The sequence below is a fragment of the Pterocles gutturalis genome, unplaced genomic scaffold, assembly GCF_000699245.1.
Source record: "Pterocles gutturalis isolate BGI_N339 unplaced genomic scaffold, ASM69924v1 scaffold826, whole genome shotgun sequence".
NCBI lineage: Eukaryota > Metazoa > Chordata > Aves > Pterocliformes > Pteroclidae > Pterocles > Pterocles gutturalis.
The window spans coordinates 2,239-29,918 of record NW_010105084.1 but is presented as its reverse complement, the minus strand read 5'-3'; the positions used below and the strand labels follow the sequence as shown (position 1 = coordinate 29,918).

The following is a 27,680-nucleotide window of genomic DNA, read 5'->3' as shown; positions in this document are numbered from 1 at the left end:
CACAGAGGCCTTGTTAAAGGAAAGAGATAAACAAGCAAAATGGAATGGGATTCCCTTACTGTTGCAAAAGCTGTATGAACATAGCCACCCAAACAGCGATTTCTCCCAGTGCCAAAGCATCTTAAAGGTACTGTCTGCACTGTTCTTCCTGAAAGCTAGGGGTTATTTTGTTGTTGCTTTCTTTAAAATCTACTGTGATCATATTCTACCTAATGTTTGATACTGATTGCATGATAGTATCTGTGAATGGGCTGGTAGATAAGAGCTGGGAATTCATGTAATTGATTAGTCAGTAGATCACACAGATAGTCTGGAGACAATTGTGTTTATACCGGTGAACAGTTTTCTTTTTGAACCATCTTCTTTTTTTTCCTCCGCATGCAGGAAATTTCTCCACTACTTTCAATGGAAGCCATGGCATTTGTTACAGAAGATAGAAAAGCTGCTCAAGAGTCCACTTACCCAAATACATACACATTTGACTTATTTGGAGGAGTCGATGTAAGTGTGGCTTTTCAACGATAGCAAAAGATTTCTGTGTGATAGTCATACCATTGAGAGCTCTGTGAGACCTTTGGAGCTTCTCAATGTGCACTACAGAATCGCTTTGCCAATTTGCTGTTGAGCACTAGAATTGTGCCTATTTCTGTTAATCAAAATGTGAAAAGGGTGTTTTTTTCTGAGGTGCTACATCATCAAAAGTGAGGTGCATTTTCTTATGTGATATAGAAGACCTAGCTGTTTCTTGAGGCAGTCTGTTTTTGACTTAAAAATGTGAGACCTCTAGGTTCTCAGTAAGAGCCGTTTCAAATGATTTCTAGGTGTGATATGAAATACTGCAGATGGTACTAGAGCACTGAGAATGTCGCTTACCACTGAAGGATGGGTGGCCTTTTTTTAAGCACACTAGTGCCCTGTCTTAGCCAGGTTGCCTGTGCTTACTGCTTGCATGCAGTGTGGACTACTTCATCTATGGAAAACTTTTTAAACAGAGCTGCAGGGTTTTTGTAGACATTTTGGCAGTTTATCTTTTTGTTTATTTGTTTTAATTCTACGTTACACAAATACCGCCCAGGTTTGGTTTATTTTATGGTGACACACTCGGGGATCTTATTTTCATTAGAAATGTATGGTTTGTATTTTCTGGTGAACTGATTGACACTTTCTTCCCTTTTTTTTTTTTTTGTTTTACTAAACAGTGCCTTTACTACTTCACTTGTTACACTTAACATGCCTTAAGTAAAACTTGTATTTAGGTTATGTTGTTTGGAAATTGATACTTGTTTAGTTGCTAGTATCCTGTCAACTGAGGACAAAAGTCTTCAGCTACCCAAGCAATTTAGAACATTGTATGAAAATGTTCTAAATTTCCTTTATTTTTAAAGGGAAGTAGTGATGCTTCCTGTAGAAGTGCTTTTAATGTAAGAATGGTTTACGTTTCATATTTAAATAAGTGTGTGTGTGCTGAGGTTTTTTTTTGGTTAGTTGGTTTTTGTTGGTTGGGGTGTTTTGGTTTTATTTGGGTTGGAGATGGTAAATATCAGGTACACTGTAATGACCTGGTACTGTAGCCAGCCAGCCAGAGATTCGGCTGATACAAGTGGGTTTAATCTGGTTAAAGACAGTAGCAGAAGTCAGTTCCATGTGTTTTTGAAAATCCTACTCCAGCACTTGCAAGGGAAGTAGTCTAATGGGTTGGTTCAGTGTGTGCTGTGTGCTGATTCTGTGTTGCAGCATTTCGAACTGTGGAGCATGAGTACCTTTGAAGGACACTAAATTAGCAGTGTACTATGTATGCCGTAACGTGTGATAGTATATTCCTTAAAATATTTTTGGATTCTGACAGCCTTTACATCAAGGAAGAACGGAAGCACATTTGTGTCTCCTCCCTTTGTATGAATACATGTAAAATATTACCTGAGAGTACAAACACATGAACTGATACACGAGCCTAATGGACTTTTGACCTGAATGCAACCCCATTTCAAGAAATAAGATCTCCTAACCCCCTTGCTGCTCCTTCTGCCTCTGGGGAGGCACCCCCTTACCTGTTCTCTTTCTGCCATTGGACTCTTGCTGCATACTGTTGCAGTTTCAGTGGGATGGCTGAAGAAAGCCCTCTCCAAGGAGTGTCTCGCACCACTGCACTCCAATCCCTGGAGCGTATGTGAGGACCATACCAGTTCTGCAAGAATAAGGTGATAAGTACATGGTGGGTTATAGTATTGACCAGGAAAAAGAAATACTAGCTGAAAAGGTCCACTGTGTGGCAAGGCAGGAGTGATCATGACTTGTGCAGCAGGTTTTCTTTCCCGGGAGAAGAGCAGGTGGCCTACATCCCAAGTGCATAGGGATATCTCTGGATGCTTATCATGGGTACTGAGCCTTGAGGTGTCCATTCTCCTCCTAAAATGTAATCCATAATTAATATGAGCACTACATTACTGCTGCAGTAGTTTTTCCCTACCCTAGTGACTTACAGCTACTATTACAAATACTGCTGGAAAATGTGTATTCCTTTTTAAAGTTGCCTATTTATTTATTTGTCAGTGCTTAAAATGTGGGCAGTGCCTCCAGTGCTATCAGATGTTAAAAGTAGTCATCAGTTCCTTCTAGTGGCTAACTTTAATTTTTAAATAAACTGCTATTTTTTTAAATGTTTAAAATAAACCCGTGGTATAGGCTAGAACAGCTAAAGATCAGTTCTGTGTCTATCAGAACCATAGTCCTAGTTTTAGAAAGCTGTTACGTTCCTTAAATAGAAATTAAACACTTCACCTATCTGTAAATGTATATGTAAGTATACATGTTAAGGTGCATGTACACAGGCATCAGCTTGCTCTTTGTTGGTGAGATTAAATCTGGAGCAACTAAGTTCAGTTATGTCTGCACCTGGAATGTATTTTGAAGCCCAGCAAGATTTAAGGAGAGCCTTTGCAAAATTTGCATCTCTTTGCAGGTTACTGCTAAAGATTTGTGATTCTGGGAGATGTGTGATAGCTATCCTTGATGTTATCTGGCTGCATGTGAAATTACATTCTTTGCAGACACAAATTCTTTAAAACTTGCCAGTGGGAGATTGTTTTATACAACTGTTGTTATTTCTTCAGGGTAAATACAACTGGGTTCTGTCAATGCAATTTTGACACCAGTGGGGTTTTGGTTGTAGAGCTTCCATTACTCACCTCTGACTTCAGCAGAGACAGGACTAAGTGTGGATTAGTCACTGACAAGTTAATAGGTTATCTGTATCCCAGTGATCATTCCGTTAATTCTTTATCTTGTTATTACAGCTTTTAGTAGAAATTCTCATGAGACCAACTCTTATTACACAGAAAAAGAAACAGAAAAGTAAGTAAATAGGTGTTTTATCTTTTTTTCATTATTGCCTTGTGTCCTTATTCAGACAAAAATTATTCTATTTTTCTGTTACTCTTTCCATACCAGCAATTTCCTGTTCCTAAGTGAATCATTGGTTTCTTTGTTCTCCATACTACTGATTCATGGTGGGATTTAGGATAGTCACCTGTTGCAAAGCACAGCTCAGGAGTATTTATACACTCAGGGTAACATACTTCTCTCAAGGCAGTAAATTGCAGTCACTGGAAACTTTTTTGTTACTGTGGCTATAGCTACATGTAACAGTTATTAATAATAAGCTACAAAACACTGTTTATGTAATAGGAGTTCTAGAGATTGTGAGATAATGAAAACCATGCTGGTTTTGTGACTTAGTCAGAGTGACTACTGATTTCCAAATTGCTATAAGGAGAATTTGCCAGTGGGGTGTATTCAGTGCAACTTTCCTTCTGGAGCAGGTTTAGTTTAGTGTTTTCATTTCTCCTGTCTGTGATTCTGCTGGTTCCCTGAACCCTTCTGAGGAAAGGAAATGCCATGGTACACTTCATGCCTGTCAGCCAGGGAACTTCAAAGGTGAAGTAACTTGAACTTGAGCTAGAGGCAGCTGTTGTGTGTTTGTACTGAAAGCATATTTTAAATATTAAAATGCTGGAGTAAGTAAAATTGGAAGCTTTTCTATGACTTCCTGATACTGTGTGGTGAAAACTGCATGAGCTGTCCTTTTCTCCCCCCATGCTTAATAATTGGAACTAGTGTGTGTCTCAGCAGTTTCTCATATTGACAAATTTCGAGCTGATCTATGATATTTTTCCTAAAATACTGTTTATGCCCCTGTCGTTTTCTTTTGTGTGTGACCAAGAGGTGCTCTAGACCACAAGTACATCTCTGTCTGTGGTCCTAGGCAGTGCTGGCAAAAAGCACGTGAACACAGCTCAGGTCTAGAGTGTCTCTTCCTCTGGTTTCTCTCCTCCAAGGCATTTGCACATATGGTCTGAGCTAGCAGTTAGCCTGAAATTCTCACCCATTTTATAGCTATTCATGTCACTACTGTGGATTTTAGTGCTCGTTGTCAATGTATAGCCAGTGAATGTCTCTTTTCTCCTTTGCAGTAAGTGATGACCTCATCAAGGACTGTTTAAGCATACTGTACAACACGTGTATATGTGTAAGTACAACTGCTGTGGGAAAGTGTTCTGCTGGTCATTTTACCTGTGCCACTTTGTAAGACAACATACAAATTCTTTTAAGTGTAATTCAAACTTACTCTGAAACTTTTAATTGAAATTCCTTCAGTTAAATATTGGACCACCCTGTATTTTTATGTGTTACTTAAATAATTTATTTTCGTAGCCACACTGTCAAGTTTAAATCTTGTTTGGATCTTTCTGTACCTGTGCTTCCATAGGAAAGCCGTATCAACCTTAGTTGTATTCTAGCTTAAAATTTGAAACTGGACAAGGATGCCTGCTAACCTGAGATGCATCTAGTCTTGTTCAGTAATGGTGCTGGCAAATCCTGCAACTCCTTCATGTCCTGAATATCAGTTCAATTCAGTTGATGGCAGATCGGTGCTAAGGAAGACACTGGGTTAAAGTCCTGTCGAAATATCTTGCCATTAAAATTCTGAAGCTGAAAGCATATGCCTCAGATGATGCATGCAGGGAACATCCTCAAGATTGTTTCCTTAATAACACAGTTTATTGTGTTATAGCCTAGGGAGCATTGTTTATCAGTTTTTTTAAAAAAGGCATTTACCAGCGTGGAGCTCTTCCAAAGACATCAACTTAATCTTGAGAGTTTGAGTCTTAATAGATCATGTTCTCACTGCTAAGTGTCTGTGTACACCTGGGAGGGGAGAGAGAGGGAACACTTTTTTCTTGGCTTACGTGATTTTTTTCTTAACTACAGGTAATGCAACTTTAGCAAACTGAATAGCATAATAAGCTAAGAAGCAAGTTTGCAGTTTATAGGCTAGCTGCTGTTTTAATTCACTTCAGTATTACTGCTCTCTCTTGAATGAAAAGTGTTCAGGATGACTGAAATGTTTTGTGTGCAGTATTAACTGTTCCTATGCATATGTGTAAATATTCGGGACGTATCTAAGCTAATCTAGTTCTGTGAGCACTGGCAGTATGTCCGTCATATATAACAGACAGCTCGGCAAGCAGTGAGGATGTAGTTTTAAGTTACATTTAATTCCAGAAAAGACTGGCCGTGCTCTTAGCAGAGATCAGAGCATGAAAGCTGGCTTTAATGAACTCGATGAACCTGAGTTCATGTTTTAGCATAACTTGTGGGTTCATCACCGAGTTCATTAAGGCCAATGCTTGATTCTGGTTGCTCAGACTCTGCCTAGCTGAGAGCAATGCTGACAGTTTAGGAGGCATCTGGGGACTGCATTTACATACCATGAAATGGAGCTGATTACAGTTTGTGTGGGAAACCAGAGACAAACCTCTCTGACGTGTTTCCAGGCATGCAATGTTTGCTTTTGATTCAGGCCAGTAAACAACTGCCTTGAGATGAAGCTTCTCATCCTGGAGCCTGTAGTTTTTGCAAGCGTCATGTTAACTTCAAACAAGGACTGGAGCTAGTTTTGGTCACCATAAGCACATTTCCTCGTTTCAGGAATAGCTGATTTAATAACACATCATCTGTAAAACTGCCCTGGATGTGCCGGTAACATACAACTTGTCAAGGTGGGCTCTGATTCTGGGTCTTTGTGCATTTCTTCCTGCTTTCTAGACGGAAGGAGTCACAAGGCGATTGGCAGAAAGAAATGACTTTGTTTTGTTCCTGTTTACACTGATGACAAACAAAAAGACATTCCTACAAACTGCAACGCTCATTGAGGATATCCTGGGAGTTAAAAAGGTTTGTTACTGGTTTCTTAATTTTATTTGTATGGCTTTTCAGGCCAGTGGAGGAAAGATAGCCATTTCTTTGAAGAGTTGCTGAAGATAATCCTCTAACCTAGCATTCTCACTTCCTGTAGCTTATTTGAAACATGACTGTTTACAGTCATCATTAACTTCAATCACATTTCGTACAGAAGACAAATCATGCTTGTGGTATCGTACTTGTGATGCTTTTGCATAGCTTGCAGAGGGTGACGGGGAGTGAGTGCCTAGATGTCATTAAAGTACAACCAGTATTTCAAAGAAAGAAAATGAACCTTGTATACATTCATTGTTCAAACCTCATATAAATTCATTTTTCATCCTTGCCTTCTGATTACGCTTCAAGTATTTTCGTAGTCTTCCTGACATCTGGAACGCTTCCTGTGCTGCTCTCTTACCTTGGGGTTTGTCACCTCTCTGAGAAGTTGCAGGCTGGGGCAACAGGGCACTTAGGTCTTCTGCACAAACTAGGTTTTTGAACTTGCTTGCCAGCATCATTACAGCTTAGTGCCCAGATGTGATTCAAATAAAATACTAGAGATGTAACCCTGGGAAAATTGGGAATGAAATGTGTCTGTGTACATTTAGTGGAGAGGGTCAGGATTCTGTAAGTTGTTGCTGTTTTTTTAGAGAGAAGTGGAGAATGATGTACTTCCTGAGATAGGAAACAAGCTTACTTTGTCTGAACATAAAATTCTTTTTGCTGAAAACTGTTTTCAAAATCTTTTTATTAAGAAGATCTTTTGATGAAAAAGACTGAGAAGAATAATCTAGAAGTCAGTTCTTATCTGTGAGTTTCAAAGAAAATAACAGAAGTGAAAAACCAAATTGAAACTTTATAGTACCTAAATGTAATTTGTGTAAAATCAGGTTGTGGGTTTTGGTTTTTTTTTTTTCTGTTGTTTTTTGGGGGGGGTGTTTTGTTTTTTTAATTAAAAAAGGCCCCCAAATTTTATGTAAATGCTTAGTTGTTAAAATATGGATATCTATACTTTTGGAATTGACAAAGGTAAGTGACACGAGTTGTAAATCACAGCTGTTTTCAGACTCTTTGCTTGTCACTGCTTGCTGTAGCTGAAGCCATCTGGCTGTGTCTGTGTTAACTTATTGAACATCATGTGCGACTTACTCAGTTGATGTTGCCTCTTCCAGGAAGTGATACAACTGGATGATATTCCCAATCTTGCGAGCCTTGTGTCCAGTTTTGATCAGCAGCAGCTTGCGAACTTCTGCAGGATCCTTGCAGTCACAATTTCTGAACTTGACACAGGAAGCGATGACAAGCACACACTTCTTGCCAAAAATGCCCAGCAGAAAAAAAACTTGGGTCCTTCTCGAGCTGAAATTAATCAAGGTAATTGTTACACTGTGAACAAACACAGAAGAATCTCAACAGTGTGTAAAGTTTCCCTCTTCTCAATGTCACATCTGTAGGATAAGTTTCTAGAGGATACTGTAAGCATTCTGTCTTAAAAAACATTTTTTAATCACTTTCCTCAAGCAGTTTCCTGGAAACAACGTTTTCTGTTAATGAAACCTTGTAGTTTTCAGTTTCATTTGGTGTTGGTAATTATGTGAGTTAATTTCTGTCATTTCATCACTCTCTGATGAACTGTATGACTTAAAATTATTGGGTTTGTTTTCTGTCCCTCAGTCACACCCATGGCCTTCTTCCCTTCAGGAACTCTCAGTAATTCCATGTCGTCCTTAAAATACGAATTCCTGAACTAAAATTGCGTGCAGTGTGGCTACTGTTGAAGCAGTTCCTTCTCTGATTTTATCTGTCATTGTCCTGAGCAGGATGTCTTTCTTTTATGAACAAGTGTGTTTAGTATTATGTTGCCCACTGTTACCACACCAGCCTTGGAAATCTCTGGGTCTGATCTCAGCTTGAACTTTGGGCACTGTGCAGGTTTCCTTATTTTGCTGAGTATTTCTCAGATGCAGAAGTCTTGCCTAGAAGGATGCGTATGAATTTAAGAAATTTAAATTACAGTACTCTCACGTGTAGAATCTACTGTTTTCAGCTCTTATTATGCTGAAAATCTTTTGGACTTCTGAAGCAGATGTTTGCACAGGCCCATGCCAAACCATTTCGGGAAGTGCAAAAAGGGGTTTTGGAGTTGGTTCTCCCCTCTTCTAACTTTTTGTGTTAGCCATGAACAAGCAAAGCCCCACTTGTAACTGCTGCCACCTCTGCAGTATCCAGTGAGAGACAGATAGCACAAGACAGCAGGCAGAAGCTGAGAAACTTTAAAGGGGGATGTATTGTCTTCTACCCTGTGATTGCCAGAGCTTGCTTGCAAGGTAAAGAGCAGTGGACAACTGTGTGTATGTGTGCGTACAAAGTTTAATTTAAATCAGTTGAACTGAATAGGTTTGGATCCCACAGAGCTGAACTTGACACAGCAAATGTTTAACTAGGCATTTTTTGTTTGCGTAATCAGAGGCTGTATCTAAGATTGTAAAGCATATTCCATTTTTAAAATTTTATCAGGGAATTTACTCTTTCAGAGATGGTAGCAGCGGGCAGAATCTCTCAACTCTTTGATGTAGTGTTCATGGCCAAACTTGTCCTTTTCTGCTTGTATCTGCAAGTGTGTAGTGAAGACTTAGTCATGTATCTATAATAAATAGGTTCTGTGATTAAGTTATCTGTGAAAACTTCAGGACAAAATGCAGCTAGCACCTCCCCAAGTGCCCCAAGCATTTTGCAGACCTGTGGCTTTTGTCCTTGAACTGCTGTTTCTAAGGGTGCAGTTCCACAACAATTAAAGCCCTCTAACTTGGGGCTGCTATCATGTGTTCCCCATCTGTTTTGCTCCATGATGAACTAAATCAACAAAAGTAGTACTTAAAAAGCTAACAGCTTTCTGCCCAGCTACTGAAGCGGGCTAGTTCAGTTTGCTGTGAGACAAACACCACAGGAGGCAAAACGGAGGAGGAGGCATCACACAGAGGAAGCAGGAGGTGGAGCTGCCCCTTCCAAGTGCTGCTGCGTTGTTTCTGACAGCTTAATTTTCAGCCAGATCAGTTCCTTGATATTGACTCACTGTGGACTGGAAAATAGCAGTGCCAGCAAAAGGGAATTGTTTGGAAACAAGCCGTTAGAGTAGGGTAGAACCCATTTTTTTCCAGTGTAAGTCCAACACAAACCAGTTGAACACTGATTGAATTATGGCTAGGGTGTGTACACCCTCTTCCAGTCCTTAATAAGAGAGTGCACTGACGTCTTCCATCTTTGGATTGTTTTAACCAGATGGAATTTGTTACTGTGTGCTCTTCTGTATCACTAATGTAGATGTTTTGATACCTTGTGGTGTAGAGGTTTTGATGACTATTGTGTTGGTGATCTTAAATCGTAATAGAGTTATTTTTCTTTTTCAGCTACACTTTTGAATATTCCAGGCTTCATTGAGCGATTGTGCAAACTGGCAACACGGAAGGTGTCTGAAACAACAGGTACTTCCAGCTTCCTCCAGGAGTTGGAAGAGTGGTACACCTGGCTGGACAACGCGCTAGTACTTGATGCACTGATGAGAGTGGCAAACGAAGAGGCAGAACAGAGCAGTACGGGTATCTGGCTTGCATTCCTCTAGCCACCATTAGCTGATGCATGTTTGCCATGTGTTGCTTTGCTTTTCAACCTGCATTGATTCTCCTTTTCTTGCATGAAAGACTGACATACCAGCATTTAGATCTGACTCCCATTTTGTTCTCATGTAGCACTGATTTTTTTTCATGAACTAAAGTTAGCAAAAGGCAAACTGTGCCCTTTGCACACCTAGATAACACCGTAATGCTGTACATCCTCAGCACTAATCTCCCCTGGAGTGACAAAAATATACACAGCTGAGGTAAGTGACTTTGCCAGCATTTTACTTGAAAACTTTGGCTTTAGGTCCAAATGCTTCATACCAAGCAAGAGGTCTCTTCTTTAAAAAGGAAAGGTAGTTCCAGCAAAATAAGTTGATTGGAAAAAATAATAGTTCCAGGTGAGCGTATAGCAGTGTTAATACAACCTTAGGAAAACACTTTGAAGCAAGTGCCTGGTTTGTTTCTTCACCCTTTGGTATTACAAAAATGCAGTGTATGCCTGCAGAACTCAAAGCACTCAGTAACAGAATGAGAAGTATCCCAAAATTTTGAATCTAAGTCTTTGCTTCTATGCCTCTTTAGAAAACTTTCTTCCTTATCCAGCTTCATTAGTTTTGTAGCAATTAATTATTAAAACTTCTGAAAATACACAAAAAATGAAGCATGTGAACACTCCAGCAGCATCTCACACATACCTTTATAGACACCAGCTTAGTGGAAACTGGAAAACACTTGGTATTTCGGAACAGAATTCAAGAAGGCAGTTTTGCTGAGGTGGAACGTGCCCAGTCACGGCTCTTGATGCACAACATCAGTTAGCAAGCAAACTTAGATTTACTTTCCCAGCATACTGTCTGAGTCTCCAGTGGCTTGTGGCTTAGAGACTTCTGAGTCAGAGTTGGTGTCTTTGCTTTTTAGCCTTTGATGGTTTCCTCCCTCTGTGTGCTTGCCTAGTTACTGTTTCTTCACATGGGTTCAAAAAGCATTCACACTATCCTGTGGCGGGGCAGTTTATCACTTGGTTTTGTATTGTGTAAAGAGCTAACTCCTTTCTGAACTGCAGTGACAGTTTCACTGTGTCCTTACATACTTTCTCTCTGTCGCTCATGATTTCTGTCTTGTTTTCCACTTGCAATCATGGTGTGTTATATCCTATTTCTGCCCTTAGCAGTATAATCCTAGATAGGGCTATGAAAATTATTTAACTGTGGCCTAAGTATACTGGTACTGAGGCATGAAATTAAAGTAGACTAATCATAAATGCTGATAATCTCACCCCTACTTTTATTACCTTTTCTGCCATGTCCTTTCTGGTGCAGTAGTCTATTAATTGTATAGATGATTCTACTTATTTGAGGTAGGTGATGCCATTTAGCTTATTACGGAAAAATTAAGTAGTTTTTTCCAAATCTAATTTTAACTCCTCTAAGGTTCCATCTGTATTTTTTTTCCCTTTTCTGTAGCGTTTAATTTAAATTGGTTATTTGTTGTACATCACTGTTTTTAGTTGAGACGATTCAAGCATGTGTGCTGGTCTTTCATCTGCAGAGTTTGACTGTAAAAGTAATAACTGTAACAGATCCTTTCCTGTTGAAACTGCCTCAGGCTCACATCTTTGCGTCTTATACAGAGTCTTCGGATGAAAGTGGATTGGCCAACACCTCAACACGAACACAGCTTCCGCAGTCCATGAAGATCATGCACGAGATTATGTATAAGCTGGAGGTGTTGTATGTTCTCTGTGTGCTGCTCATGGGGAGACAAAGGAATCAGGTGAGCACTTGCAAACGATCACGCATGGAAAGTTGATGTCTCTTTAAACCAAAGTGCTCATTAATTAGGTCATGGACACAGAAACATGAAGGGCAAAGCTCAAGGCATAAAGCTGGACAAATCCCATCATTGCAGTGGTGCACAAACAAACAGGCAGTGTTTCATGGCTGGGAAGCAGAATGAGCCATTGGGCCAGGCTTGTCACCAGCTGTGCTGACCAGCACTGGGGGGGATCAGTCTCTGCAGAGCTGCTGCTCTGGTGCAAGATGGATGCAGGAAGATGCCTCCTGGATGAGACATCCTGTCTCTCTGTGTAAGGAAGCGTGTGGGTATACCTGGATGCTGCGGGAGCTCCAGCCAGGTGTTCTTTCCCCTCCTCGTGCTCTTCTGACCCACTTGAACAGAGCACCTTCAGGCCTTCCCCTTTGAATGCTTTCACTTTTGGAAATCCTCTGGGGTGATTTGTGAATGGGTGATTTTTGCAGTAGGTTCCTGTGTTTTGTCTGAGTGTGAGCGTGGTGTTAAACTCTCAGCTGGGAGGATACACTATAAGCTCTCTCTGTACTAGGTGCTGCCTAGAAATCCCACTCATCTGTTCCTTTTGCGTCTCTTGCTTTTGAAATGAAAAATTATTTATTTCCTGCCTCACACAGCCTTATGGTGAACCAGGGACTGCAGCTTGGCTGTAGTTAGATTTAAAAGGGTCAGAAGCATATTGTGAAGGGAAAAAAAGCAAGCTGTTGGTGCAGTTTTGACAGGTTTCCAACATTGGCAGTCTGCTCAGCTCAGCAGAGCAGCTTGGAGTAGCAGGGGCATTTGGGTGCCCTAGAGACTGGGAGGATCAAATTGTTTTGAGTTGTTGAAGGGCTGTTGTATTAGGCAAGAGGAGCTGTGTTGGGGGTGGCTGTTGCTTGGGCACATTTATCTTGAATATTTTTTTCTTTGCTAGTAACCTCCCACTGTATAGGAGTCACAAACACTCACCACAGGCAGGTTCTTAAATATCTTCATCTGAATTTAAAATAGAATTGCATTTGTAGTACAGTCCTGAACATAACTAACCTGTTCAGTCTGAACCTGCAAATGGATACTCACCATTAAAAAGAAGAATATTCTGTATAATAGTAACCAGAGGAAACTAGCAGTTCTTGCAGAAACCACAATCAGTACCATAAGAAACTCCTCATCATGTTGTCATTTCCTTTTAGAAGTACTGTTTCTATTGGGCCTAAAATAAGTGGGGGGGAAGGCCAAATATGTCTGGAACTACCAGAACACAGATCTGTTAGGAGGACTTTTTTTTTTTCTGTTGTGTTGAGTCAGATAATTCATCCCTGCCTGATTTCACCACAAGAATGCAGTTTATAGACACTGCAGAAACTACTTGCTGCTTGCACTCATCCTGCTGCCGCCTGTTCAGGGAGCTGGAGGTGCTTGCTTCCTTACCTCTCTGGGTCAGTTGTAGGGTGTTGCTGTCAAATGTGACAATGTAGAAATGCTGCTGAAATAGCTAGCTTTGAAGCTGACTTTTTTTATTTCCTGGGAAAACAACTCTAAAGAGTTCTTCTTCTGCTACTTCTGCCCCCTGCAAATGCGGAAACCGTCTAAGGATAAATCTGGCATGCAGTTCACTTCTTCTCCAGGGCTGTTTCAGGACTGGAATTGAATTCTTGAAAGATTTGAGTTACTTTGTTCCCAAACACTTTGTCCAGAGCAAGCTCTTTTTGTAAAATCCATTGCCTTTTAAATACAGGATATATCCTTCACTTCTTAATCTACGTGAAGTTTTCAGAGACTTGTGTGGCAGATGCAAATCCATTCCCCTTCTTGACAGGCAGTCAGATTAAGAACCAGAGCTGAGCTGTTGTACGCAGAAGGCTCCAATAAGCAGGGAACAGCATTGTCTGTGCAATAGAACTCTCACTAACAAGTGTTTCAGCTGCTTGGTGGTATTTCTTTTTCTATGAGGGAATAAAAGCACAAGATCTGGGATATCAGTCTTCCAGTCTGAGCAGCCAAAGGTCTTACTGGTTTTATATTGGAATAATTTTGCTTAGAATTTCTAAAGACCATCACAAACCTGCTTCAGTCCACTATGATAATCGGCATAATGGTCTGGCATTTGCTTGAAGCATGATGCAGCGTCCTAACAAACTCAACCTGCTGCTGGATGTTTACTCTAAGTCCTTGGTTTAAACTTGACTGCTGGCTAACTTGCATAAATTGACAACTGTGCGAGCAGTGACTTAACACCTACCTGCTGCCACGTTCGGGACGATCACGCCCTTGGGGATAACCGATGTTTGACTGCAGATCTATGCCTTTGCTTCCTTCTCGTTATGGTCACACCCTAGATTACTCTCCTTATGTATTTTTCTGGGCTGTCTTGCATGTCTGTATTGTGGGGAAAGGCAATCAGCTGATTTACTTGCTCCTGCTACAGGGAGCCAAACTGCCCGCAGTAGAAGCTCATAGTAGTTGTAATGAGAAAGCAAGAGAGCAATTCATGCGAAGCTGCGCAGCAACAGGAAAAAATCAAAGGAGCTTGAAGGATGAATGTAGAGCAGGGATTGTTGTGGCATCCCTAGGCTGAGTAGTTGTAAGGAGTTTGGGGTCTGGGAGAGAGCAGGATCCAAAGGCAAGGACTGTCACTCAGGAGCTTGTCAACCAGCCATCTGTCAGGAGAGACCTTAAAGTTAAGCAAACTAAAAGTAAACTGAACACAGTTGAAATTAGGGGTGAGTCATTTGGAATAAGCAGATTATGCTCTGTTTGGAAAGGAGCAGATTGCAGAGTTTAAATGATGAGCATAGGGAACTCCTCCTTTAGTGAGGGCTCAAGGCTCTTGCAGGCAGCTTGCATGCTTGAGTTCATCCCGTTGTGCTTGTGCTGTGCTGGGCACTGGGGGACGGGGACTACAGCGAGTGCTTTGTTCAGACAGATTCCTCAGAGCTGTTTTTGTTGGAGGTTTGTGATTGGATCCGAGTGTCCGAGAGCATTTTAAAATAAGGGAGTGCCAAAGGACTCCAGGCTTTACAGTCTGTCAGGGTAATATGGGTGAGGTGGGAGAGAGCTGCATGCTTCCTCAGGTGTGATATTTGGAGATTGAATGTAGTTTCCATATAGATGGGAAAGTTGGTGGCTACAGCCAAGAGGAATGCAAAACGCCATCAGCTACACTGCGAACGAGAATAAGAATGAAAACCTGTAAGATAGTATCGGCTTCAGATATTTTTGATTCATTCAGATATTTGAGGAAATCGAACAGAATGGAGTGGTCTGCTTGATATTCTGCCAGGTAGAATTCTGCGTCTCGGGATGACGTAGGTTATTGTTTAGGTGTCTTGATTTTAAGGAACATGTCCATTACTGCTTTGGGCACTTAATTTTTGCAGCATGTTGGGCTTCCCAGTCGTGTGTGGTTTTCATTTACACTACATCTCAAGGGATACAGCTTGTCACAGGCCCAGAGCTGATGAGAGTCCCACGTTGTATTTCTCCCATTCCTTGTCTTCCAAGCTGCTTACATCAGAAATACCAAAACTTGGACTGAAGGTATTTAACAGCTGTTCACACCAAAATTATTATCTTTTTTAAATGAGTAACTCTGTATCCTGTTTCAAACGTGTCATGATGTACCACGTCCTAGCTTGGCAGGCAGACTAATAAATAAACCTGTGTAATTTGGCATTTTCTTCTGAGTATTCTCTAAAGAAGTTCAGCTTGCTCTTAGCCTGGCGCAGCAACGCTTAAATTCCTGTATGGGCTGTATTACTGCTGGACTCTGCTTTGCTCAGAACTCCTGCCTAGATCACCTGAACAAAAACGATGGACTTAGCAGTGTTAGGTGGACGGTTGGACTTGATGATCTTAAAGGTCTTTTCCCACCTAAAGGATTCTACTATATCCATAATTTTGTTGTGTTCTGAGGACCACCTCAGCTTCAGCTGTGTGAGCTAGAAAGGCAGAGGATGCTCAGTGGATGACTGGCAGCAGAATATTCCCAGCTTGGTTTTGCGATCCATAGAAGTTAGGTGTACATGTATTTTCAGTGTGCTTTAAGTCATCTCCTGGTGTCCAAAGCTGCTTCCAGCGGCACAGTGGTTAATTGAAGTGCTGGCTAACAGCTTTCTCCCAAAATAACTTTTCTGTCCATGTTCACCAAATGGAAGCTCCTCTAATGATACACCGTGGTTAGTGTGCATGTTAACACAAACACATGCTGTTTGATAAAATAATTCACCTTTCTGTTGTCAGAGGATGATGTAATTGTGCCCATCTGTTTACCAGTCTACGTTGTATCTGTATTTGAGGCTGCAGCAAATGTGTATGTACTTCTTATTTTCCAGGTTCATAAAATGATAGCAGAGTTCAAACTGATTCCTGGCCTCAATAACTTGTTTGACAAACTGATCTGGAGAAAGCATTCGGCATCAGCCCTTGTTCTGCATGGACACAATCAAAATTGTGACTGTAGCCCAGTGAGTAGTTTCTTAAATTCTGTGTTGGATGTTGATCTTATTTATCATATAATTCTGAGGAGCTGTATTGAGTAACTGGATGCTTGTATAATAAATGAATTGAGATGTAGGAGGAAGTCCAAAGAAGAGCAATGGAGCTGGTGAAGGGTCTAGAGCACGAGTCCTGTGAGGAGTGGCTGAGGGAATTGGGGTGGTTTAGTCTGGAGAAAAGGAGGCTGAGGGTAGACCTGATCACTCTCTACAGCTGCCTGGAAGGAGGTTGTAGCGAGGTGGGGGTCAGTCTCTTTTCCCGAGTAACAAAGTGATAGGATGAGAGGAAACAGCCTCAAGTTGTGCCAGACGAGGTTTGGATTGGATATTAGGAAGAATTCCTTCACTGAAAGGGTTGTCAAGCATTGGAACAGGCTGCCCAGGGAAGTGATGGAGTCACCATCCCTGGAGATATGTAAAAGACATGTAGATGTGGCACTTAGGGACATGGGTTAGTGGTGGATTTGTCAGTGTTAGGTTTACAGCTGGATGATCTTAAGGGTCTTTTCCAACCTAAATGATTCTGTGATTCTATAGTAGGATTCAGGTTTTTTGTGAATTATTGTTTTCAGGTTTTTTGTCTTTGGCTCATTCTTAACAATTTAGCAGAGGGCAATTTAGGCTCTCCCCTCTCTCCCAGTTTGGGAACTGGGAAAGGGGTAAAGTCTGGTTGCTGGAGACCAAAGGAAGGAGAAAAACAAAACTTTAATGAAATGACAGCTAGTGGGTCTAGCAATAAGAAGCAAAGAGCAAAAAGTGTATCACAGTCAGGTTTTTTGAGGGATTTGGGTTGGGGTTTTTTTTCCCCCAAATCTATATATTATAAATCTGTCAATACAGTGATGAGGTTTTTTGCTTTTGCAGTGAGAAGAAATTATTAACTGTTACATGCAAAGACTTGCAGGCAGTCTCTGCTCCTGTTCTGTTTTGGGAAGCCTGCAAAGTGCAGCCTTCTCCATTTATGTGAGTCACTTGCTCTGCCATCCAAATGGGTTTGATTTGGAGAGGTTTTCAATTCAGCTGTTTTGTGTCAGCTTGATAACTAATGATATCCAAAAATACAAAAGCAAATTTTTTTGACTGTTCTTCTCTCTTTTTAGGACGTTACTTTAAAGATACAGTTCTTGAGGCTTCTTCAGAGCTTTAGTGATCACCACGAGTGAGTATGACAAGCTGTGGTAGGTTGTGGCTTGGCAGTATTGTTTGCCTGATTGCAGTGACAGCGGGTGTCCTAGGCGCGGTGCAGGCTCTGTATGAATGGAACATTGTACTGTCCTTAAACTCGATTCACATGTTCACGTGCCTTTTAGCTCCTGCTATGAACAGGCTAAGTATATGCTCTCCAATGGGCATGTCTTTGTCTGTCTGTTGATGATTTAAAATAGCCCCTTTTGCTTCATGTTGAAACAAACTGAAACATTTAGGTGATGAGTTAACACTTTCTGGCTGAAGAAATAAGGAGGCAGCTTTCATGATGCTCTTTATCTGTCTTCTCTTTAAGAGTTGGTAGTGAGCCAGCGTGCTCACAAGAGCATGCGCACCCTGTGAGGACGTGTTCAGGTTTAATTCAGAGTGGAACAAGCATGAAACAAAGGCTGTTGGAAGATGAGGGCGAAAGATAGCGTACCTCTGAAGAGGTTAATCAGTATTATTTTACCTTTGTAAAAAGGCTGGGAACATGTGATTCCTGTCTAAATACCAGCAGCATAGAAGACCTGATCAAACTGGATGGGAAAATGTTAGGGGAAGAGTTTTCTGTCAGCTAGCCATCAGGAAGCTAGGTTGGAGATAGGAAGAAAGCTTCTGTTTGCCTTCAAAAGGTATACTTATGAAGCTTGAGTCTGCTGGAGTAGTTGAGGTGTGATGCAGCTTGCTTTTTTTTTTTTTTTTAAATGCTGTACTGCTGGTACAGAGGTGCTTGTTGCTCTATTCTGACTTGCAGAATCGTGTCTTGCATTCTGTCGGTGTCCTGTTGCTCTAATTCCGTCCTGCCAGATGATGTCCTGTTCCTTACAAACATCTGCATTTGAGACGTATTGCACTTGTCTTGCTGGTCATATCTACAGCCAGGGTGATATTTTTGTGTAGGTTTTATCTTGTACTGTCAGCTATGCATATTGGAAGTATCAGCCTTTTTGATTGTGGAGTATTGGCTTTTAAGAAGGAGGAGCTGCTGGACATGCTGTAAACATAAGGGCAAGGCTGACCTATTGTAAATCCTCCCTGCAAGACATTGTTTGACCAGGAATTGCTCCAGGTTTTCCAATAAAATCTCTTTAGATAGTGTTCCTGCTTAAGTTGCTACTACAAAGATCTCAGGCTTGTTTAAACAGAAAACAGCTTTCAGCTGTAACTTCTGAGCAAGTGGAACATGTGGAATCTGGTTAGGGTTTTTAAACAAATAGTTACATGAACTTTCTATGAAATCACAGATAAGCTGAGTTAGCTGAGGACAAGATCAGACCAAGTAGTTACTAATATTAACTTGAGTGAAATTGTGTACAAGCCAAACTTGTGAAACTGTTTATTGCATGGAGAGAGAGTCTGTATTTTCATTGCAGAAACCTGTTGTTCCAGATCAAAAGAAGCTTCACATGACAGCCTCAGTGGGCACTAGTCTGGAAGATAGTGTTTGAAGCAAGAAGGCATACATCCCCATCACTTTTCTGGTCTAATAATTTATCCTCTATGTAGTTGCTATGTGTTGATGAATAGGTCTGTGTGCATCCTCACACTTATCATTGCATCCTGTGCTCCCTTAGGTTTCCTGAAAATAAATCTTTGCTGTCTGATTCTGAGCACTTTGAAGTAGGAGGGTTCTAAGGGAGCACGCTGGCATTGGGCAGGGAGTCTGTCAAAGGGAGCCTCTGGACCACATTTCTACTTTGCCAGACTTGTTCTGCTTTTAGTTTATTTTGCAGATAAATTAATTGATTTTTCATTATGAAAAATTCAGTATTTGGTAAGGAATTTAATGCAAATACTGTGGGTTTATATCCCCTTCTGTTCCATTTTCTACATTTCATTAAGTTTTTAAATATTTCCAGAGTGAATAGTTTGCTCAGTGTAATAACAGGTTGACTGAGTCCTTTTTTTGCAGTTTCTGCTTTGTGACTGAAATTTATTACTGATAAAGAGCGTGGTCACTGTAAGACAGAGAAAACCTGTAGGAAGCTGTGAAAATGTTTGCTATTTAAGTCTTCTGAAATTCATCAAAATGTTGTTGAGATTTTTAAAAACAAGTGTTATCTGGAACCAAATATTTACAAAAGAAACCATAAGATCCTGAACAGGTCAGGAGAGAACCACCATCTCAGAGCTGGTCAGTGTTGAAAGTTGTGTGTGGTAAATTTTGGAGGTGGCTTACAAAACAGTAGCTAGCTGGCCTGCCTTAAGAGTTCACTGTGGTGGAGGGGAGCAGGGTGTGAACGGCTGTTGAAGAGCTGGAGGGATGAAAGCTGTTTGCCTAGTCCTGCAGCCCTCTTAGGCTCATGGCTTTATTCTTCATCAAATTGCATGTTTGTCTGCCTCTTGAATTCATCATATTTCCCCCCCCCTACTCCCCAACTGTCTTGCTTTAGGAACAAGTATCTGCTTTTAAACAGCCAAGAACTTAATGAGCTGAGTGCAATCTCCCACAAAGCCAACATCCCTGAAGTGGATGCTGTTGTCAACACCGACAGGTGAGTACGGATAGAGGGGTTTAGGTCAGCAGCTTCTAGCATTTTACAAGCACTTATATTGAGGGTTTGATGTTGTCTGTTTTGTTTCACGTCCTTCTGTCCACCATACTTGCTTTAATTTTAGTGACATGTTTCAGTGGGAAGTGTCCAGGGTTGTATGATATTCATGGTCATTGGCAAATCTAAAGTGTGCTTGTGCTCAGAGTAGGATGCTTTAAAAACAGAAGAAACCTGAAATGGGGGGTTTGGGTGCATGGCTCAAACTTTGTTATGATGTGCTAGGTCTGCCTGTTTGGCCTTTCTCGCTGCAGGCATTACAGACAGACCTAGAAAATAAGCTGGGATCCCTCTAACACATGAATTGCTGCTACTAATAAATCTTAGTTTTGAGATTCAGGAGCAGTCTGTGCACACGTAATGTCCATTTCCAGTCTGCATAAACAGATCCAAGTGTGTCTGCCCAGAGTCTTTATTTTAAGAGCAGCTAATAACTAGAATAAGCTAAATTAGATTAACATGTTAAACCACTTACAGAATCTCGGATTATATTTTAGTGTCTGTTAGATTGGCTATTTTGATTTAATAAGCTCTTTAATACACGATTCTAATGTACAGACATCACAAGATGAAATGTTGTTTGCAGAACTTGGTTGTTAGAATACTCCCAGAGTATCAGCAGGGTCTTGGTCTGCACAGAGCAGATTTACCTCACTAGAGAAAGGAATTCTCTAAGAGGATTTCTAGATTATAATTATTATCATAATACCATGCCTAATTGGGAAGAAATGGTGTCTGTATTACTCAGATCCTTTCCTTCTAGGCACAGGTAGTTTTCTGGCTGTGTTTGAAAAGGAGTAAGTATTTACGAGGAAGAATTCACCCTGTTAGAAACACACTGTAAGGAAGCAGATCAAGGGTGTAAACAGCTTTTTCTAATCTGCAAAGTTTCTCATCTCCCTTGAGCATTAGTAAGGACAGACTGACTATCATGCTGCAAGAAAATCACTTCCCACATGGGCTTTGTCAGCTACCTGTTGACTGCCCAGCAAAGGGCTGATACAGTGTGTAGCCGTTAACCTGGGTGCATCTGCTGAATGTGCCTGCTGGGCTGTGTTTTGAGGAGAAGAGTGCAACTCAAAGAATCTTACTCTGCCTCTGCAGGATGGCTTGTGCAGCCAGACAAGCAGCATTGCTCAGTTTCTGGACTAAACTTAGTTTCTTTTTCACCCTTAGCATTTTGTTTCCACATTGAGTTTCTTGATACACAAGATCAAGGTGTTCCTTCTGCACAAGCTTCCTGTAGGTAGATACTCCACGGGAGATGCTATTTAATACAAGTAGTATTGCAGTTCCACAGCCTTATACTTTTACTAGTACATGCAGAAGGCGGCTACCTCATGTAGCATCTGGGTTTCCATACTCTGCCTCTTAAACATAACTTCCTTTAAACTTCCTTAAACAGAGCTTCCTTTACATTTTTTGAGCAAAAAATGCATGTTTCTTTCATCCCTAAGCTCAAACGTGGTTTATAGGGGATTTTCTTGTAATATCTTAATTCCTACAAACTGTGAATTGGTATTTCTGAAATCATTAAAATTTTGAGATAAAATGAATAATTTTTCTTTAGGATTTATTTGGAAGTCATGTTGCAGGTATTGCAGATGTTTACCAAAGGCAATGAGAACTCTTCCGTTGGTAGAACTAGTAATGAAAGTTAATGAATATTTGTCCTGTATATTTGATACTGAGATTTTGATCTTCTCTGGAGAAGAGACTGAATTCAGTGTTCTGCAAAGTACAAGCCTTTCCACTCATGCTGTGATTTCTTCACATGCTCCAGGAGTCTTGTCTGTGATGGGAAGAGAGGTCTGTTGACCAGACTCCTTCAGGTCATGAAGAAGGAACCAGCTGAATCCTCCTTCAGGTGGGTTCACTTTGCACTGTAACATGCTTTTCTGAGTTGACTGGGAAGGCGCTTTGTTTTCATACAGCTTATAGCAGTTGAAAATGCTTGAAAACCATAAGCTGTGAGAAGATCTGGCTTGCATTTGGCTACAGTTGGCAGTGCAGGTGAGGGAGAATGCCAGAGTTTGCACTGGACCTCGTACCCTGTACAGTCGGTGCTTTCTGCAGGATCAACAGGTCTGACTCCAGCTTCAGATTGCAATGAGACAGATTAGGAAATTTGATTTAAATTATAGTTGTGGTAAAATACTCCCCTTGCTCCAACATTAAAACCTCATTTCTCCTATTTCTCAGGTTTTGGCAAGCAAGAGCAGTTGAAAGTTTTCTGCGAGGCACCACCTCCTATGCAGACCAGATGTTCCTGCTAAAGAGAGGACTCCTGGAGGTAATGAAGTAGATGTCAAGCTTCCTCTGTAATGTATCTCCATAGCAATCAAGAAGGATTTATCTGTAATGAATTCAGAAGGGGGTAAAAATGTAGTGTTCAATGTTCACTGGGAATAGGGCAATTTTTGAAAAGTGTTTGTGAATTCTGCTTGTGGCAACCAGGTGTGGGGTGGCCAGTTGTATAGCCTGCATCACTGGTAAGTTAATTTAACAGAAGACTCATCTGAATTCTTGTCTTTAGTTCTGTCGTTTAAGAACTAAACCTGCAGATAAATATTTTAAATAGTGATTAAATCACAGTCTATGCTGTACCACTGGCTTGGGCTAAACCGTGGCAATAACATGTTTTCCTCCCATGCCAGCATATTCTCTACTGCATTGTTGATAGCGAGTGCAAATCACGAGATGTGCTTCAAAGTTACTTTGACCTTCTGGGAGAACTGATGAAATTCAATATTGATGCATTCAAGAGGTTCAACAAGTACATCAACACAGATGAGAAGGTAAATATTTGTAAAAGCTGTCCCCAGTGGGTCAAATTATACGCTCTTATAATCAAACCTAGCATGAAAACTAATTCATCTGCCGATTTTGCTGTGATTGTTGAGCTTGGTGCACAATAAACACCAAGGAGTGAGCTACCAAAGTCTCTTCATGAGCATGTATGTTGCTGCATGCACTCGTGTTTCCAGAAGTGCTCCTGGCTGTTCTGAGCCAGCAAGCACTGAGCTGTTCAGAAAACCTTTCCCTCTTACGTGATCAAGCAGGTCTGAGGTCAGGGCTCAAAGATGGTCCAGCATTTCCTGTGAAGTCACTGGGGTTTGGGCTAAGCTGGAAGTTGTAGATGTCGAGACAGGCTCCAAAAATCTTTTACTGGAGCTTGGGAGGAGGTTCTTCATGGAGATTATTTTAAATACTCATTAATATTTGATACTGCAAAAAGATATCTTTGATGATATTTGAGCTTACAGACATTTTAAAAAGTAATGGCTGATGTAATTATTTATAAAACTTAGCTACATATGCAGAGCAAGAATGGGCAGGTCTGTGCAAAGAGGTTTCATGCTCTTTGTGCATACAGCATCAGCTGTTGGGTAGGCTTTGAATGACCTCATACTCTTATGTTACGGTAATTTTTCTCTTGTTCCTGTGAGGACTGGGAGACCATGTAGAATAGAAGCAGAGATATATTTAAAAGAAAGATGCATTTAATTTCAGGTTGTTTTCTGGAAGATGAACTTGCACATTCTAGAGAATCTGTCTTTATACTTTGCGTGTGCCTCCTCTTCATTGATGTGTAACCTTTTAAAATTCTCATTCTGTATGAATCCCTCACTGCATTTCTCCCTAGCACTGTCTGCTTGTACAAATAGGGAAACAGAGCTGGAGGCCAGCAGCCGTGCTCTCTGGTCTCCCTCTTTCAAAACAAATAGTGTATGAAAACCCAGGTCTCATGGAAGCGATACAGCTTCAGAAGAGATTTTAGTGGTGCCAGGACTTGTCTTTTTTCTGTTCTGTAGTGTTTTTAAGGTACTTGCTATAGGGATCTTCAGTGCCAGTATTGGCTTGGGCTGGATGAGGCAGGCCTGGGAGTGTGTATCTACTCTTATTCTTGTCAGAGATTTAAAAAAAAAGGTAATGACCCTGAGTATTTTGGCATTCGGAACCTAACTCTTGTTTCTGAAGGGAAGGGGGAATTGTCCATGTCTGTGATGCCTTATGTTGGTGAAGTGCATGTTTTAGGCGCTTGTGCTCAGAATTCAAGGCAGTTTCTCCAATAACCTTCAAGAACTGTATGCTTCCAAAATGTCAAAAATCTGAAGAAGTCTTACTGTTGTCCTGCTTGCCAAACCCTGTTCATAGCTCTTCCTGCTTGGGTTCACTGATCCGTTCTTGTGCCAACAGAGTAATTGGTTTAGTACATCTCTGGCCGTACGCATCCTGAGAAGGGTGTGGAATGCTGTCGTGTCAGACCTCATCTGTGAGTGCTCATGTGGGATGGATTTTTTGTGTTCTTTTTTAATACAACACTAAAAAGTATTTCGCTTTAGTTTCAGATATTTTTAAATCAGGTCAACAGTTCATTGGTTGACTCAAACATGCTTGTTCGCTGCATTACGCTGTCCCTGGACCGATTTGAGAATCAGTTTGATGCTAAAGGTAAAGAATAAGAAAGGGATGGAGAGGGGTGGTGTTTGGTAGTGATAACAGTTATTTTAAGTCTGGGCTTTGAAAATGTTTAGACAGAGAAATGCCACCCTGCAAGTTTGTTGCTACAGTCTGAGCACCAGTTCTGACTGCCATGTTGCTTGGACTAGTGTGTCTGAACTTTGAGCACCTAATGATTGTCTTTTTCCTCTTGCTGCAGTTGCAGAAGTCCTGTCAGAGTGCCGCCTGTTATCATATATGTCCCAGATGTCCATGAGAATGTCCTTCCTTTTCCGTCTCATTAATATTATCCATGTACAGACGCTTACACAGGTAAAGAGCTGACGGTAACTTTGTAATTATCTTGTTGATACTGTGTCAAGATGAACTGAACTGGGAGTAGGAAGAAACCTGGCTTCTCATGAGTCCCTTCTTTCTTGAGACATGTAGGAGCACCTCCTCTGCATGCTTACCATGAGCCATTTTAAAAGGATGTGTGTACAACCAATATCTTGATTTTTTTGTTGTTGTTTTTGTTTTGTGACCTACTGTGTCATTTTTACTTTTAGGAAAATGTCAGTTGCTTGAACACAAGTTTAGTTATCTTAATGCTGGCCCGAAGGAAAGAAAAGCTACCATTTTATCTGCGCACTTTGCAACAGATGGAATATACAGAAAAATATCCAGGCTTCATCCTGAACAACTTCCACAGTCTCCTGCGATTCTGGCAACAGCATTACCTCAACAAGGATAAAGACAGCACCTGCTTAGAAAATGTATGTGAACCTCTTACGGTAGCAATATCTATCTACTAGTCACCTAGCAAAAATGGGAAGTGAGAGGTAGTGGAGGGAAGGAAGGGAGCAAGTTCTGCTCCCCAGTGTAGTGTTCTGTAGTGCTTTTCACACCCTCTTACCCAGTCAGGTCCCTTGTGCAAGCAGTCAGACTGCCACAAGGGAGGTGCTGGGTTTCCCGGCAAATGAGACCTTAAGTCTTGGCTCTGGCACGCAGCAGTGAGTCTTTCCAGCGCTGAGCGGGTTTGAGAGGCAGGGCTGGTGAGATGGCAGGAGGTCCCTGCCTGTAGTGGGGTAGTGGGAGGCTGGCTGTAGAAGGTGTAGTTGGTTCAGCATCCGCCCCTTCTGCTCCAGGCCCCGGGAAGGATGGGCTGCATGGTGAATCAGAGGTGTTAAACGGTGTGGCTGGGGAAGTCAGGCCAAACAGGAAGCGATTTTCAGTTCTCTCCGCTGAATGCCTTTGGGATGTGTCTTCTGCTGCATGTTGGTGCCTGTGGACCACACTAACCAGCTTCTTCCTCTCTTCCCGCAGAGCTCATGTATTAGTTTTACCTACTGGAAAGAGACTGTATCTATACTGCTCAGTCCAGACCGGACATCCCCCTGTGCCATAGTTAGCTACATCGACGAGGCATACATGGACATAGACAGAGACTTTTCTGAGGAGTAGTTCTTCACCCTGGCTTCTGATGGACAGCGCTTGGAGGGTACCTCGCAGCCCGTGGATTTTCAGGGATACGCTGTGTAGTGTGTGTGTGCGTGTGCGGCTTGGAACCGTGGAGCGTCCTGCATTGTCAAAACCCCGGCCCCCTCCCGGTCCCCACCTCTGATCTCTAACGGATGAGACTTGGAAAGCTCTCTGGGCAACACATTCAGGGATGTATCTTCCAGTTGTTCTGGGATAAAAACAATCACCTGCAAAAACCAGCCTCTTTACTATTTTTCTTTTCCCTCTCTCCCAGTCCAACATGGCTGGTCAGAGATTTTTTTGCTGACAGATGAGGATACTGTGTATGTGCCAATTTAGTTGTGGCTGTTTTTCATGGCTACCAGAATTAGCAAGTCAAAAAGCACAGAATTTGCCCTCCAAATGTGAGGTCCAAGGAGCCAGTCTGACCGGGACCCTGACACACCAGCCACGTGCAGAGCCACCATGAGGACTCCCTTCAGGTGTAACTCTTCTGTTGGGGTTTGGAATCAGGGGTTTAGGGTTGGTTAGAGCGTGAGTGTGTGTGTGTGTGTGCGTGTGCATGTGTGCTTCTAATTCCTGAGAGCCCTAGCTCCAGTCACCTCTTTACCATCTACTTTTGGATCATTTGGTACTAAATCTGTCTGTGCGTTAGGAAAAACCTCTGCTCCTCCTGTCTTTCCTGCAGATGCTTCCCATCCGAAGGCGTTTTACAGTGCTGCGGAGAACAGAGACATTTCAGCAGTGGTGGAATTGCAACAGGGGTTGGCTTTTTCACAGAGCACTAGCATTAAAATATACTAATTTTTTAAACTTGCGGCTTGTCCCTTCTTGGGTAACTAATCTGGTTTTTAAATCCTTTTCAGGACTCTTGATGCTAACCTGCTCTGCCTGGAAGTCTTAGGTCAGTCTCTGCTTTCAGTCCTTAATATCAACACACACATTAATCTTGAAGTGCAATATTTACTGGAGATGTCGGGTTTTCCTGGATATGTTTTAATCACAATGTGTTAAGTGCTGGGGATAAACACTCCTGGTTGAAAATAACTTTGTAGGATGTGTTGGGAAAGGGGGAATCGGGTTTTGGCAGTCCTGATTGCCAAACCTGCCCCTGCCCTGCCTGCTCACCAATGTTAATTGTTGCTCCAAGACACTCAGATTCCCAGCAGTGAAATAGTCTGAAGTCCTGAGCCACTGCATTTAAGTCAAAAAATATGCATCTTGGAGTTCCAGCTAAACGAAACCGGTTTTCTTTGAAACATGCATCTGCATTTTTTAAAAAATTTTTTAACTTATTTGATGAGATTACTTCAGTTCTGTCCAGGCTCTGGAGAGGGACCTGTGGTGGGGATGTCCCAGAGCTGTAGCATTTTGTTTCTAATCTGCCAGCAAAAGGAAACCCCCTTGAGGATCCCTGTGCTGGGGCCTGGATGAGTGGACAAGGCTTCCAGCTCTAGGTGCAGGACTTGCTCTCTAAAGTCACCCTTCTCCTCTCGCTTATCTCACACTTCGGTGTCCTGCTGTGGACTTGCAGTCAGTACTTTGCTTGCAGGGGGGACAGAGCTGCTGAGCTTGTGCATAAACCTGGAGCCTTGCAGGAGCTCCTGGGGATCCTTCTGTCCATCCTTGGGGGGCTGAATCCCCTGGGCAGACTCTGCCCTGGTTGCACCCCTCGTGTTGGGGAGCTCCTCGCTACGGCAGCTGCAACTCTCTGTTCTTTATCAGGTCACCTTTCCCTCCCCTGAGCTAATTTCTTTCTCATCTGTACTTTTTTTTGTTCTTGGGTATTTGTGTTTTTGGTGTATCTTTGCTTCTTCTTAACTGTAATAGATGTACACTTAAAATAAATGCTTCAAATTAAAAGCCTTTTAAGT

At 41.6% G+C, this 27,680-nt stretch overlaps 1 protein-coding gene across 1 annotated transcript; it reads left to right on the top strand.

Moving 5' to 3' along the window:
* Nucleotides 1-27,680, top strand: TRPC4AP (transient receptor potential cation channel, subfamily C, member 4 associated protein). The gene is made up of 18 exons (XM_010087230.1): nt 1-127; nt 385-501; nt 3,294-3,351; nt 4,470-4,525; nt 6,106-6,234; nt 7,413-7,614; nt 9,648-9,836; nt 11,488-11,630; nt 15,980-16,111; nt 17,242-17,300; nt 19,723-19,824; nt 21,665-21,748; nt 22,084-22,174; nt 22,539-22,679; nt 24,228-24,336; nt 24,545-24,657; nt 24,894-25,100; nt 25,651-27,680. Exons 2-18 carry the CDS (start codon nt 406-408, stop codon nt 25,786-25,788), a joined length of 2,049 nt encoding a protein of 682 aa, XP_010085532.1. The 5' UTR covers nt 1-127; nt 385-405; the 3' UTR covers nt 25,789-27,680.

Coding starts and splice junctions, on each gene's coding strand:
- TRPC4AP (XM_010087230.1), top strand. CDS start 406: ATGGAAGCCATGGCATTTGTTACAGAAGATAGAAAAGCTGCTCAAGAG. Junction 9,837..11,487: donor GGCAGAACAGAGCAGTACGG/GTATCTGGCTTG, acceptor CGTCTTATACAG/AGTCTTCGGATGAAAGTGGA. Junction 11,631..15,979: donor TGGGGAGACAAAGGAATCAG/GTGAGCACTTGC, acceptor CTTATTTTCCAG/GTTCATAAAATGATAGCAGA.